We start from the raw sequence: 15,361 nt of genomic DNA, 5'->3' as shown, positions 1-15,361 counted from the left end.
ATAGTTGTGAGGATCTCTTTTAAAAAAGTCTTGGAAGGGCTCTAAAACTTCCTGATTTACATCACAAAATATGTCTAAGTAGTGGGCGTTAGGGTGAGACTTTCCGTGGAAGCAGGTTATCTCAGCTGCCTATTGCAGGACTTGTTCCGCTTTCCTCTAAAGAATCTAGAAAATGGCCACTCAGTACTGAGTTGAATGGACCACATGTCCGATCCAGTCTGGCAGTGCCTATCTTCCTGGTGGTGGTGAAAATCCAAGACTATATAGTTGCTCATTTTCCTTGAGATAGTGGGAGCCTCTAGACTTGCACTGGGAGCAGAAAGATGTCTCCCTAAATATCATCTAGTCTCCTGTTATTTCTCCTTTCAGAAACTAAAATTCAAAACTCCTTGGACCTGCCCAGGACATTATGTCAGCTGTCAATGACACCAAATTCAACTCTGCAGTGTTCCTTCTCACTGGGTTACCAGGGCAGGATGACATCCATCTCTGGATCTCTGTCTCCTTCTGTTTAATGTATGTTATTTCGATAATAGGAAATTCAATCATTCTGTTCACTATAAAAACAGATCCAAGCCTCCATGAGCCCATGTACATTTTCCTTTCCATGTTGGCAGTCATAGACCTTGGCTTATTGATAGCCACTATGCCGACGATATTGGGCATATTCTTGTTTAACTCTAGGGAAATCAGCTTTAATGCCTGTTTTACTCAATTGTTCTTTATTCACTCTCTTCAATGCATTGAATCTTCCGTGCTCTTGTTGATGGCCTTTGACCGCTATGTCGCAATCTGTAACCCACTGAGATATGCTTCCATCTTAACCCTGCCGAGAATAGCCAAGATGGGACTGGTGTGTGTGCTAAGAGGAACAGCCATAATATTCCCACTCCCCCTTCTCCTGAAACAGTTCCAATACTGTCGAGTCAATGTCCTGTCTCATTCCTACTGTGCGCACCAGGAAGTCATGAATTTGGCTTGTTCAGACATCACAGTCAACAACGTCTATGGCTTGTGTCTTTCACTCTTAATGAAGGGGTTGGATTTACTGCTCATCTTCCTCTCATATGTGATGATCCTCAAAACAGTGCTGAGCGTTGTGTTGCAGACAAAGTGCCTGAGGGCCCTGAACACCTGTGTCTCCCACCTCTGTGTCATCCTGCTTTTCTACACTTCAGAGATTGGTTTGTCTGTGATACACAGATTCGGGAACAGCTCGACTCACCTGTTTCAGATTCTCCTGGGCTACGTCTGTCTTTTGGTCCCGCTCCTGATGAACCCAGTCGTGTACAGCATGAAAAGTAAACACCTTCGATCGAGGATAATCAGATTGTTCATCAAGTGAAGGGTCAGTTCATCACCCACTTCCAGTACTGGTGACACAGGAGACGAAAAACCCATGACACAGACACTTATTCCTTCTGGGACCTTTACATCTGAGACAAGATGAGCTACTCATCTCCTCTCTATAGAAAGAGGTTGAGATGAGGTCTAAGGCTTGGAGGAATGGGAAAGAGACTACCTGAAACTGCTGGTGAGTGAGGACAGCGCACAGGGAGAAGGAGACCAAGGCAGACTGTAGCATTTACAAAGTGACTGTGTTTGTGAAGAGCCAGGGGATCGGTGGGATGTTGGCCCATAAAGAGCCCTATTTGTAGCTGCTCCAACCTCAGAATTCCTCTTCATACTGTCAATAAAGAGAAGGGATGTGAATGTTGTTTCCAATTACACCTGGCCTGCCCCTGGCCTGTCTTTGGTTAAACATCCATAGGCCATGGAGAAAGCTGCAGAGCTGTTCTGCAGTCTCAGTCCTGATTCATTGTGAGCGCTCTGGTTGCTCTGTGATCCATGAGGGCTGCAGGAGCTGTGGATAGGGGCTATTCAATGTGCACAGACACCCACCATTCCCCTATGCCCTCAGCCAGGTGATTATGACTGAGTCGTGTCAGATTAACGCAGGAGAAGCCTTTCAGGAAACCCCCCCTGCACACAGTTGATATCTCAGCACCGCACACCTGCTGAGTCCATTCCCCTCTCCCCCAAGCAGAGCTGCCCGTGTCAGTGAGGGTCTGACACACAGGAGTCCTGACAAGAGATTGAGGCCCAGTTTCCTTCCTTGTCCCCTGTTTTTGTGTTGCCCCAGCTGCTTTCTAAAGGATGAGAATGGGAATCAGCTCCCCCAGAGAGGCCCAGGTAACTCCTATCCCAGTCCAGCCCATTTACTGAAGGGAGACCATCTCTTCAAAAGGCAAAAGCAGAACATAGGCAGGGGCCTCATTCCCTATGTGGCCCCACCCCTGGTCTTCCTTTTCCTTGATGCACCTCCCTCTTCCCCATCTCTTACCTGAAGCCATAACCCCCTGCTCCAACCCCCTCCCCCTTTGCCCCTCCCTCTGACCCGTCCCTTCCCTGGAATCCCACCCGCCACTCCTCCTCTTTACCTGAGGCTCCAACCCCTCTCCAGACCTGAAGCCAGCCCCGGGCCATGGTAACAGCTGCTCCGGTTTCCAGCACCTCTATAAGGAGCCCCAGACCCTACTGCTATCCTGGGCAGGTGGCTGGTCGGCCTGAAAGCAGCCCTCATCTTCTATCATCAAACCCAAGACATACCCCTAGGGATGTAGGAGAGTCCAGGTCTCCCCATATTGGCCCAGAATTGGAAGAGCAGGGGGCAAGAGATTTGAGGGAAGAGATGAGGCAGAGGGTGTTGCAAGCCTGAACCAATGCTAACCGCAGCGGGCAAGGCGGTGGAGTCCCCTGAGTAAAGGAGGAGGACGGGACTGGAGGGTAGGAGAGTTTGTGTTTTGGAAACCACTGAATTATTGCAATCCCACAAAGGGGAGTTTTGTTTTAAGTACCCCAGGCTGACAGTAAGATTGAGGGTTAAACCAAATTGCTAAGCAGGACCCCTCGTAGTAGCTGCATATCCTGTGCTGCTGGAGGTGGTATCCCCAGAAATAGAGCAGTTTTCTGTACTCAATGTGACAAATTTTTTTAAAGTTTACTTTAAATCCACAATCCCAGTACCAAACAGCTTCTGTGTTCCAGGGTACTCGATATTGCTAAAATTTTTTGCCTGTGGGGTACTGCAATACACAAACAATATTCCATTCTTCTGTAAAAATATCTTTAAAAATTGTTGCAAACAAAAAAATTGTGAAGTATATAAACAATGTCTTGCTAGTAAGTAAAGCAGAAAAGGAGCATAAAGGGTTTGTGCAGTAGTTACTGGGTTGTTCCATAAAGAAACACAATAAACCTAAACAAAAGAAGCAGCTAGTGCATGGGGAAGCTTGAAAAAGGGGTTAATGAAAACACCTGCTTTGGTCACCCCAACAATAAGTTCCCTTTCGTGTTGTATCCTAGCCTTAAAAATATCTGTTTTGTTAGTATAATCATGCAAATTACCGGTACTGGGGGAGAAACACCTGCTGCATGCTAAACCAAAGCATTGACTGCTCCAAAACGCAAACTAAAACTCTGTAAGCAAACTGCTCTTGCTGCTTACTAAACACTACAACATTACAAGCCCAAGCACTTGTCAAAGCAAATAAAGTTATTGTAAAAAGCCATCCTGCTCTAAAAAAATCGTAAGTTCATCATAATTTATCCAAAGGCATAAAAAATAAATAAGAACCTAACAAGTGGATCTTGCTGTCCTAACAAAAAATGTTTCAGTTGGTTACTGGAAAAAAACCTTTAAAATATCTGTATGGCATCTAACCTTAAAGGTCAAAAAAACATATTTATAAACCCTTGCAAGAAATCTACAGTGCAGACTGTCCTTAAGGTTAACTTCTAATTTACATCTAATCGAAAAATAAAAATAAAACGACATCAACATTACAACAACACTGCACAACCCCTGCATTCAGTACTAGAGTGATTTGTAAGCCCAGCACCAGACAATTTGATCACTTGAACAACACCGCTCTGTCTGTGGATAGCTAGTCAGAGTAGACTGTTATGTAAATACAGGTTTGCTCCTGATAGTCTCTCTTCCATCCGCCTGCGTCAGGGCGGAAGAACTCACTGCGACCCTGCTGTACACAGGCTGATGACCGGGTATATTATGAAAGTCGCCTGCCGATAGCAATGGACTAGGCTCATGACCAAGCAGGTCCCTTCCATGCCTAGTTCCCTATGTCCCATTAGCCCACTTCTGCATCACACGGGAGGCTTCATGCGGATATTATTGTTGCACTATCCTCTGGCCGATGGATTTGTCCCTCAATAAGATTCAGGAAAAAGCATGACTCAGCATTTTCACTGGAAAAGGAACTGTTCATGGGTCCTGTTTTAGTGATGTCACAGGAGCTTAATCTCTGAGGTTTCAGGTAATCTCAGGATGTCTGAGTGCCAGTTGCCTCCCACTCAGCCACTAGCTCCAGAGAGAAGGATGTTCAGCGTTAAAGTACTAGCCTGGATACGGGGGATTGGCTTCAGTGCCAGGCTTCTTCAAGTGACTTCCTCTGTGAGCTTTGGGAACTCATTTAGTCCCTCTTCTTCAGCAATCTGTGTTTTAAAATGGCTCAATGTATAAGGTGTTACATCTAGGAACATACTGGATGCTGTCATCCTTAGCGGATGGGGGAGGCAGTTGCTGGGAAGCCAGTTACTCTGAAAATGCCGTGGGGGTCTTAGTGAGTTAATGAGCTGAACATGAGCTCCCAGTGCAACACTGCGGCCGAAAACATTACTGCAATATGGGATCTATAAACAGGAGATCAGAAGTTGGAGCAGAGAGTTTATTTTACCTTTTTATTGGCCACTGGTGTGGACTGCTGCCAGGAATATTGTGTGTCTAGTGCTGGTGTCTATCAGTTTCTTAATAACGTGATAAATCGGAGGAAGGTGCAGAGAGAGGACATGGGAATGATTAAAAGATTAGAAAATCTGTCTTAGGGCCTGGTATACACTATGAGTTTATATCAAATTTCGCAGCATTAAATCGCCTTAAACACTCTGTACCCGTCCACCACAATGGACCCTTCATATCGATATAAAGGGCGCTTAATATCAATATCTGTAATTACCTCCCCGACAAGGGGAGCTAGCACTGAAAATCGGTATTGCCATTTGGCATTTAGGGTTAGGTGTGGCCACAATTTCTGACGGGTATTGGCCTCGGATGCCCAACTCCGCACAGAGCACCAGTGTGAGCTGCTTGGAGAGCAATCTGAGCTCGAACACTGGCCAGTTAGACAGGAAAAGCCCCGCAAACTTTGAATTTCATTCCTGTTTGCCCAGAGTGGGCGCCAGTCAACACAGGTGACCATTGCGTCGAGAATCAGGAAAAAAAGCTCCAGCATGGACCGTATGTAGATACTGGAATTTGATCTCTGTTATGGGGAGAAGGGAATCTGTTCTATCAAACTGTAGGGGACTGCGAAGATTGTGTCATGGCCTTCGCTAGCGGTATTTCCACTTTCTCGACAGCCTTGTGGAAAAGGCCCCTGCTTGCTAAGTGGCGGTCATTGTAGACACGGCATGCAGATATAACTTGCTTTTAACTGGTTGAAACCAGTTTGTATGGCCTTAGGCCAAAGGGCGGACATAGCCTGTGGGCAGTCCCTTCTTGCATATGTATGAGTTGCTTTGTGTTGTGTATATATAGCTATATGCTCCCGGTCCTGCCTTTGGACTCCGACCCAGACTGAGCTGAGCTTCGGTGCTGGGTTCCCCGCCTCCATGACAGCAATGCGGGGAGTCCGCGTTGCGGGTGTGTCATGTTACCTTCATTAAAGCCAATAACTCACGGTGTCTGTGGGCCTCGTTCTTGCAGAGCATTCAGGGTAGGCCTGTAACCTCCCACGAACGTTACAAGAACCCCGTTCCAAAAGACGAAATGCCAAAGCATTTGAAAAAATCTCCAAGGCTATGATAGACAGAGACCACAACAGGGACTCAACACAGTCCTTCATGAAATTTAAGGGGCTGAGGTAAGCGTAACAGATAACCAAAGAATCAAATGGATGCTCAGGGAGGGAGGGAGAGAGGAAGGGGGGACTGAGGGCTCTAGCTATCCCACAGTTCCCGCATTCTCCGAAAATCATTTGCATTCTTGACTGAGCTCCCAAAGCCTGAAGGGTCAAAAACATCGTCACGGGTGGTTCAGGGCATATGTCGTCACACACACACCCCTCCCTTGAAAGAAAAAGGAAAAAAAATGTTTCTCGTCTTTTTTCAATGTTACTGTATGTCTACTGGATGCTGCTGGCAGACGTGATGCTGCAGCGCTAAACAGTAGTATCCTCTCCCCTCCCCTTCCCGATGGCAGACGGTGCAATATGGCTGATAGCTGTTGTCATCATCATCCGCTGAGTACTCCTGGCTGGCCTCAGTGAGGTTGGCCAGGTGTGCCTGGGCAAATATGGGAATAACTCCAGTCATTCCCTTCTTTAAGCTGTGTCTAATGGAGATTCAATCCTGCCTGGAATATCATGGCAACTGGAGGCTGCGCTCTCCTTCCCCCTTTGATCTCTGCTTGCAGAGGCAATAAAGTCAGTGTTGCATCTTATTCATGCATTCTTTATTACTTCATCACACAAATAGGAGGATAACTGCCACAGTAGCCCAGGAAGGGTAAGGGAGGAGGGAAGCAATGGGTGGCATTGTTGCAGGGGCACCCCCTAGAATGGCATGCAGCTCACCATTTCTGCGGGATGTCTGGGTGTAGCAGAGTGGACCTCTGCTCCTGCCATGAAGGGGTTAAAAACAGCCCTGGGAAGGGGCTATGGCTGGAGAAAGCAGCCTTTAGGCTGGGCTGATTGGAGAAGTGGCTGCAGCTGGGGCCATGCCCCAAACTGAGCAACGGGTCCTCATAAGAAGGCCAGGGGAGCTAGAAGCAGTCAGTCTCTCTCTGGCTGTAGAGGGAGAAGGGCCTGGCTGCAGGGAGCTAGACAAGGTACCTTGAGAGGAGCAGGGCTGGCGAAAGGCAGAGGAGCTGGGGAGCTCCTGCCTGGAAAGCCTCAGGCTGCCGCCTAGCATTAGGCCAAGAGGTACTGGGGGTTGCAGGGAGTAACCCAGGGGTAGGCAAAGGCAGCAGGTCCAAACCCCTTTGCCTATGATGAGTGGCTGAGACTGCAGTCTGCCCCAGTGAACAGGGGCTAGGTGGAGACTGGGCAGTAACCTATACTGAGGCAAAGTGGGGATAGACGGTGGGGGTCATGACTGCTTGGGTGCAGCACTCCATGTAAAAGTTCACCGGGTCCAGGGAGGGACACGGGGCCAGAGGACAGGTAGATCACCGGCCTGCAGAGGGCGCTCCGAAGCTGTAACTGAGCGAATTCCCTGAAGTAACCAGCAGGAGGCGCCACGGGGGTGAGTCGGCCCATCTACACTGGTTTCTCTGACCTGGAGAGGATGTTTGCCTCTCTGGTTCTTTAGTAGACTTGCCAGATATTCTAGGCAGGACTGACTCTACCTTTAGACAAAATGTAAAGCAGGTAATGACCTGGGGAGTGATTCCCATTTTTGTCCATGTGCCCCCAGCTGACGTCACCGAGGCCAGCCAGGAGCACCTATGACAGCAGCAGACAGTACAATATGACTGGTAAATGTCTCTGCTAACTTGCGAAGGCAAGGGAATGCTGCTGTGTAGCACTGCAGTACCGCATCTGTCAGCAGCATCCAGTAGACATACGGTGACAGTGAAAATGAACAGGCTCCATGGTTGCCCTGCTATGGCATCTGCCAAGGTAATCCAAGGAAAAGGGGACAAAATGATTGTCTACTGTTGCTTTCACAGAGGGAGGCTTGACTGATGACATTAACCCAGAATCACCTGCGACACTGTTTTTGCCTCATTATGCATTGTGGTCTCAACCCAGAATTCCAATGGGTGGGGGAGACTGCGGAAACTATGGGATATCTATGGGATAGCTACCCACAGTTCAACGCTCCAGAAATCAACACTTGCCTCGGAACATGGATGCACGCTGCCAAATTAATGTACTTAGTGTGGCCATGTGCACTCGATAGGCAGTAAGACCAGAGATCACTGACAGAGGTTCGGCTGTGAGTGTGTTTTTTCCCTGTGTGTTGTCACAGCTCTGTGCAGACAGCTGGCACAGCAAACCTTGAGTGAATCACCCATAAAATCCACAAGGTCGGTTTTCAACAAAGGAACTTGCTGAGGTTTATTGCCAACGAAGCACAGTACTAAAGCCCTCGCTCAGTGGTTACAGGAACACTAACACAGGTATGCGTGTGACAATGGACCGGCTCAGTGAATGGCGGGACTTTCCATTCTCCTCTCAGCCACACAAAGACATTGCCTCTGAGATACATCTTTATACACAGATTCAAACAAGTTATGTGCTACTCCTCAAGTATCTGGGTGCCACCCACTGATGTAAAGAGGGGGCTCCCATTACCTTGTACATGTTGGTTCGATCAAAACATCTTGATCCATCATGCTGTTATCTTGACCTTATCTTTAAGATGAGTCGGAATGCTCCTGTTGTCTTTGGGGAATGTGATTAGTATCGGGGTGTTCTGGGACCTCGAACCTTTCTGGAATTTGTTTGAGTATATATATTGTGCCTATCACTACTTCAAAATGTGTGTTTTCTGCAATGTCAGCCCTGTTCATGCAAGATTCTGTGAGCTGAGCCTGCTCGTTCTTCCAGGTCACTTTGCTTTATAACCGCAAAGTTCTGACTACTTAGCCCAGGCCTCAGGCCTCATACGAGGCCTCTCCTATAGGGCCTCCAGTCTTAGGCCTTCTTTCAACTACATCCCGCATGTTTGTCTTTTAGGGGAGGAGGTTTACCCATCATTCCAGAAACTCATAATGCATGGACTGAAGATGAGCCAGTGGGCTAAACACTGTTATATGTCACCTTACTTTACCATTCATATGCAACAACTGTCCCATATTCTCGCACGTTCCTCATACGACTGATGGACAGATTTTATTTTCCAGTTGTTTTAGTCCCCTATGGTGGACCTGGGAATGTAGGCCTGGGACCATGACTGAGGAATGTAATTTTATGATTGAGTCCTTAGTAGTTTGGCCCCTTTTACTTTGGTGCCACACAGAGAGCACACATCTTCTCTTAGGGCAATTACAGTTTCACCTGTACCTCAGTAGTAGTAACTGAGTGTTTTGAAATGCTGGGATGAGCATGTTATAAGTGTTCCACTGTACTATGTATATGAGAGTAAACAAATTTGGAGCGATGACATTACAAATGAGCCTTTATATATAAATATCTGTAATTAGTTACTACACAGTTCATGATCATGTTATAGGTTACCCTTACTGCTAGTGTTCACCCCTCTTGGTAAATTTTCCTGGGCAGGAAACAGGGATGTCTAGCTTCTTTGTTCAATGAGTTGTAATTATTCTGTGATACTGTCATAAACAGATAGTTAAGGGTTAATGTCTCTATGTATCTGTAAGGGTTAACACAAACAGTGACCTGCAACGCCTGACCAGAGAACCAAATCAGGAGACAAAACTTTCAAATCTCGGTGGAGGAAGGTCTTTGTTTTGTGCGTTTCTTTTGTCTGTTGTTCTCTCTGGGATCTGAGAATGACCAGATGTACCTACAGGCTCTCTATTTCCTATTCAAGTAGTAAGTACAGTAGAGAAAGGCGGTTTAGTCCTTGGATGGTTTTTCTAGTCAAGTGTGTCTGGCTGGTATTAATTCAAATGTGTATTTTGCTGGAAGGATTTTAATTGTATGTGTGCTGGGGGGAGGATTCTCCTAGTGTCTAAAGCTGAAAGACCCTGTAACATTTACCATCTTGATTACAAGGACAAACTTTAATTTTTTCCTCTTTTATTAAAAGCTTTTCTTTTTTAAAGACCTGACTGATTTTTCCCCCTTGTTGAGGCTCAAAGGAACTGAGTCTGTACTCCACCAGGGAATTGATGGGAGAAAAGGAGAGAAGCGGGGAGGAAAAATGTGATTCTCTCTATGTTATCACTTCTCTCTGTCCGGAGAGGGGAGGGGAGGAAAGGTGAATTTCTCTTTGTTTTAGATTCACAGCAACTTGAATCTGTATTGCCTCTGGGCGAGGGAAAAAGGGGAGAGGGGAGGGACATCATCCTGTTTAAGATTCAAGAATTGAATCACAGTGATTCTCCTAGTGTACCAGGGAGGGAAAGATTAGGAGGAAGAAAAGGGAGGGAGGAATGATTTATTCCCTTGTTGTGAGACTCAAGGGGTTTTGGGTCTTGTGTCCTCAGGGAAGGATTGGGGAGTCAGAATGTCCCAAAACACATACTTGTGGGTGTGGCAGCCTATCAGATCTAAGCTGGTAATTAAGCTTAGAGGAATTCATGCTGGTACCCCATCTTTTAGACTCTAAGGTTCAGAGTGGGGTTTTATACCATGACAGATACATCAGTAGCTGTCGAGATGGTTGTTTCTTATGGATGCTGTCTTCCAGATACGCCTAGTGAATGGATCATAACCAATTTCCCAGTATTGCCATGTCAGGATGTAGTATCGTACCCCAGACCCTGAACAAGATGGTTTGAATAACATGTGCTTCACTTAGGATGCAGTGTCGCTAATCATTAATGACTGGTACTACCAGGGAATTGCTTTACCCATTTGTACTTACTAGTGTCACATATATATATTTTTTACCACTTTGTTTTTAACTTGACTTCAGTTGTTTGCTGCATTCTTTGAGATGTTATCTGTGTGTGGTTAAAGTTTAGCAATGCTTGCACATTGTAAATGAGGTACAGCAAGAATAACAGTACAGCAAAGTACAGTTGTTTTTACAAGGTAGAGAAAGTTTTAATTAACTAATGTGAGTTTAGCTGATTGCCACTTAATTGTCCATATATGGTAAGTTGAGATGTATTTGACCAGTCTCTTTTTTATAAAGCACTTCATTTCCTTTTCTTTGATGCTTGAGGCTCCTCCTCACTCTATACTGATATCTTCTGGTGTTTTGTGTGTGTATCTTAGTGTCTTTGGTCTGTAGGATTTCATTGCATGTTTCTTCCTACTATATTTTTAAGTCATATGACCTCTTTTGCTAGCAACCAGCACATCCGTATTATAAACTCTCAGGGGAGTTTTCGGGAGGGTTTAAAGGGGGAAATCCTAACACATAGCTTTCTGCCATGTTAGATCGTGAGTCCTACGGAGGGCAGCTCACTTTCTTAGCAGAGCTGTGGTTGGGGATCTCCAGTGTTGACAGATGTTCTGTTGCTTGTGTGTGTTCTCCCTGTGTGCTGTCGTAGCTCTGCGCAGACAGATGGCACAGCAGACCTCGAGTGAACCACCCAATAAATTCTCAGGGTCGGTTTTCAGCAAAGACACTTTGTCAGGTTTATTAGCACTGTGCTTCGTTGACAATGGTTACAGGAACACTCACACATGTATGCTCATGACAATGGACTGGCTCAGTGAATGGCAAGACTTTCCATTCTCCCGTGGGCCAGATAAACATATTTCCTCTGAGATACATCTTTATACATAGATACAAACAAGCTACATATTCCCCTGACATATCAGAGTGCCATCCTCTATCGCAGGCATGCACAACATACGGCCCATGGGCCACATGCAGCCCACGGAAGCTCACTGTGTGGCCTGAAGCCAGATTCAAAAGGCTCTGGGCTGCCGGCAGTGGAGGGGAGCCCAGAGCCCTTTAAATCTCAGCAGCAACCGGGATTCAAAGGAGCTGGAGCCCCGGGCCCTTTAAATTGCCACCAGAGCACCACTGCTGGAGCCCTGGGGTAGGGCTGTGGTCTCTGGGGGCTATTTAAAAAGTCCAGGGTTCACGTCGCTTCCCCAGGGTTCCCATGGCTATTTAAAGGGCTGGGGCAATAGAAGAAGGGGAGCCCGGGCCCTTTACCCCCAGAGCCCTAGGGTAGTGCCGCCCCGGTCCTTTAAATAGCCCCCGGAGCCCCACCACTTCCTCAGGGCTCCTGCAGCTATTTACAGGGCTGGGGCAGTGGAAGCAGGGGAGACCCGGGCCCTTTAAATAGCCACTGAGCCCCTGATCGCTGCTGCTACCCTGGTGGGGGAGGGAGGCGGAGGGTGCACTCACCATACAGGATGGGCTGTACCCCCTGCCCACAGCCAACCTCTGCTGAACCCCTTGCCCGCACCAGCCCCACACCTCCTGCCCTGTCTGCAGCAGTTCCTGTCTGCAGCCAGCTCTGCACCCCCTGCCTTGCCTCCAGCCCTGCACCAGCCCCTGTCTCCAGCCAGCCCCTGCTGCATCGCTTGCCCTGCCCACACCAGCCCTGCACCCCCTGCCCTGTATCCAGTCAACCCCTGCCGCACGCCCCTGCCTGAAGCCAGCCAGTCCCACACTCCTCTGTCTCCAGCCCTGCCAACCCCTACTGCACCCCCTGTGGCCCTGCCTGAAGCCAGCCAGCCCACCCCACACGCCCTGTCTCCAGCCTGCCCCACACCCCTTGCCCAGCCTGCAGCCAGACCCTACCTCAAGCCCCTCCACCTCCCCCTCCAGCACCCACGTCACTGGGTGCCCTGCAGGTCCCAGGGCAGTAACCCGCACACCTGCTTCAATGGGTGGCAGGACAGCTGGGACCCAGCGTGGCACCCTAGCACACTCTCAGGGAGTGGCGGAGCCATTTCTAGCTTCAGACCCATCTTTTTAAAAAAGAACTTAGGTAGGTTTAACATACATCTATATTTTCCCAACACGTGAGGCTTTTTGCTCTAAATCGCGTCGGAGGAAATAGGACGTATGTAACCCTATTGGTACAAACATAATACCTACTGTGGCAGAACTTTTCATAGGGAACCGGTTACTAAGAAATGAAAGGCTTTATTTTTTTAACATTTTTTTCCAGTCATCCTGCCGGGGCTCGCCCTAAATATTCGAATTTGGGCCTCCGCACTTCCTAAACTGCCTGCCAGCTGCGGATGGGATTCAAAGACTTGGGCGGCATTGTGGGAGCAGCGCCCTTTTAATCTCAGCCACGGCCTGGATTCAAAGCTCTGGGCTACCCGCAGAGTTTCCCGGCCGTGGCTGAGATTTAAAGGGCTCAGGGCTCCCACGCCACAAGGCAACCCAGAGCCTTTGATCTGACAGCGGCTCCCGGATGGGCTGGGCTGGGATTAAGGTGCTCGGGCTCCCTAGAGTCAGAAGGATCTGGCCCTTTAAATCCCTGCCCACCACGCAAAGCTCTGGGTTCGCCAGCTGCCGGACCCCGGGCCTTTAATTTGACGCTGACAGCTCCCAGCACGTCTTCGCTGGGGCCCCTGGTTGATTTAAAATCAAGTTCACCTCCCCAACCCACTTCCTTTCTGGCCCACAGCTGTTTTGGTGGGCGGTGCTGGGGAAGGAGTGTTGTTTCTGCAGGGTGGCAGTGCTTGTGCAGAGTGTTTCCAACGGCTGGGAGGTCCGGAGGGCAGGGGGTTTGCGCGTGAGGTTTCAGCCCTCAGCTGTTTCTGTGAGTAATGTGGCCTCACCGCTTTACGAGTTGTGTAGGCCTGCTCTAACGTTGAGGATGCCACCGATTGACATATCCAAGGCCCCCCATACCTGTACATGTTGGTTTCATCAAACTCTCATCCATCGTGCTGTGTTCTCTGCCCTTCTCCTTAAAAGCATCAGATCTTCCTTATCCTTGCCAGTGGTTTATTAACAATGAGCGACGACATGCGGTACTGATAAATGTGCCTGTATTGCAAGGATTTGGATTTACAGTAACTGGCAAGCCATAAGCTAAGTTCTAGAGAGATTTCAGCTCATAAGGACAATTGTGGCACTGGTGGAGAACCTGAACTCTTCCCAAAACCCCTTGGTGATGTGTCCTGTCATTAGCACACCCCCCTTTGAAAAGGTGTTCTGGGCCCCTCCTGCAGCTCGGCAGTAAGAGGGAATAGGACGTGCTTTCAGAGAGTGAAGGATGTGGAGATCATTGCCTGGCCAAACAGAGCCCTGCTGGGGCTGCCCCGTCTGATCCTGACCCCTACCCACTTCCATGAGCACTCGGACCGTTCTAGCACTGGAGATAGACTCACCCCTTGCATCCAAATTTCCATCATCACCAAGCTGGATCAGAGGATGGTTGTCTGGGTCCATACGGAGCCAGCGGCAGGCATTTGTAGCTTCTGGGTTACGGCCCTTTTATAGAAGTGCTATGACCTTGCTTAGCTTGCATGTGCATGTCTCCTGCTGCACATAAGGGGAACCTCTGACCCGTGTCCACGGAATCAGTGACTCTGTGAGCCTGCCACTGTTATCTCTGGTTGGCTGTGGTGTAACCCTGTTCCTTAGAACAGGAGTCTCTGTAGCTCAGTGCAGAGAAACAGCTCCTGCCACTGATGCCCTGTGTGACCAGAAATGGCCACTAACTTACCTTCAGTACCTTCATTTGTGTGCTCTTTGCTTGAGATGTGCCAGCCAGCAGCACCATCTTTGGGGATTTTATTGGAAGTTTTGCAATATTTCATGTCTTCTGAAAGCCAATTCTGGGATGAACACTGCATAGAATCTCATTTTTCAGATTTCTTTAAAAGTTTATTAAAACAGTGGTTGCAGAAAAACTAGAAAACCTGAAGCAGATGAACCCCAAGGCCTCAAAAAACAAAGTCATAGGTTGTATTATTTAAATCTCATATTTTAACACAATCTTATGATTTTTGGAGTGTGAATCATAATTTTTAAATGGGGCTTGGAGATACCGCTACTTAGTTGAAAATATTGAAGAGCAAATTGCAGCAATTTTTAAAGTATTTCATAAGCAGGAAGCCTGCCTGTCAAAGTATTTTTCTCCAGTTTGAACTTTAGTGTCCAAAAGTGGGGACCTGCATGGACTCTTCTAAGCTTAATTCCTAGCTTAGATCTGATAGTGCTGCCACCAGCCAAAATATAGTTTTTGCACACTTTCTGTTCCCCAAAACCTTCCTTGGGGAACCCAAGCCCAAACCTCTTGGTCTTAAAACCAGGAGAAATAATCATCCCCCTTCTTTCCCCCTCCCAGACTTCTCCTCCCTGGGTTATCCTGAGAGGCTACACTGATCCAAACTCCTTGGATATTAAACAGAGAGGAATTAACCTTCCCCCTCCCTTTCCCCCCACCAATCCCTTGTGAGTTCAGACCCAATCCCCTTGGGTTTTAAACAAGGAAAAAATCAATCAGGTTCTTAAAAAGAAAGCTTTTATTAAAGAAAGAAAAGTAAAATTATCTCTAAAAATCAAGGATGGAAAATGTTTACAGGATATTCAGCTCATATAGACTAGAGGGACTTCCCCTCTTAGTCTGAGATTCAAGTTACGGCAAAAAGAGGTAAATCTTCCAGAAAATTCACATTCACAAGTTAAGAAAACAAACATATGACTAATCCACCTTTTCTAGCTAGTACTTACTATTTTGAACATGAGAGACGTTTTCAGAAAGATTGGG

General features: G+C 47.5%; 1 protein-coding gene across 1 annotated transcript; it reads left to right on the top strand.

Moving 5' to 3' along the window:
* Positions 1 to 409: 409 nt before the first annotated feature.
* LOC116836873 (olfactory receptor 51G2-like) lies at positions 410 to 1,346 on the top strand. Its single transcript, XM_075063027.1, has one exon. The coding sequence runs from the start codon at positions 410 to 412 to the stop codon at positions 1,343 to 1,345; it is 936 nt and encodes a 311-aa protein (XP_074919128.1). The 3' UTR covers position 1,346.
* Positions 1,347 to 15,361: the final 14,015 nt, after the last annotated feature.

Source organism: Chelonoidis abingdonii, chromosome 1 (genome assembly GCF_003597395.2).
Source record: "Chelonoidis abingdonii isolate Lonesome George chromosome 1, CheloAbing_2.0, whole genome shotgun sequence".
NCBI lineage: Eukaryota > Metazoa > Chordata > Testudines > Testudinidae > Chelonoidis > Chelonoidis abingdonii.
Note: the sequence above shows the minus strand (reverse complement) of the source record. Positions and strands in the feature narration are given on the sequence as shown.

Coding starts and splice junctions, on each gene's coding strand:
- LOC116836873 (XM_075063027.1), top strand. CDS start 410: ATGTCAGCTGTCAATGACACCAAATTCAACTCTGCAGTGTTCCTTCTC.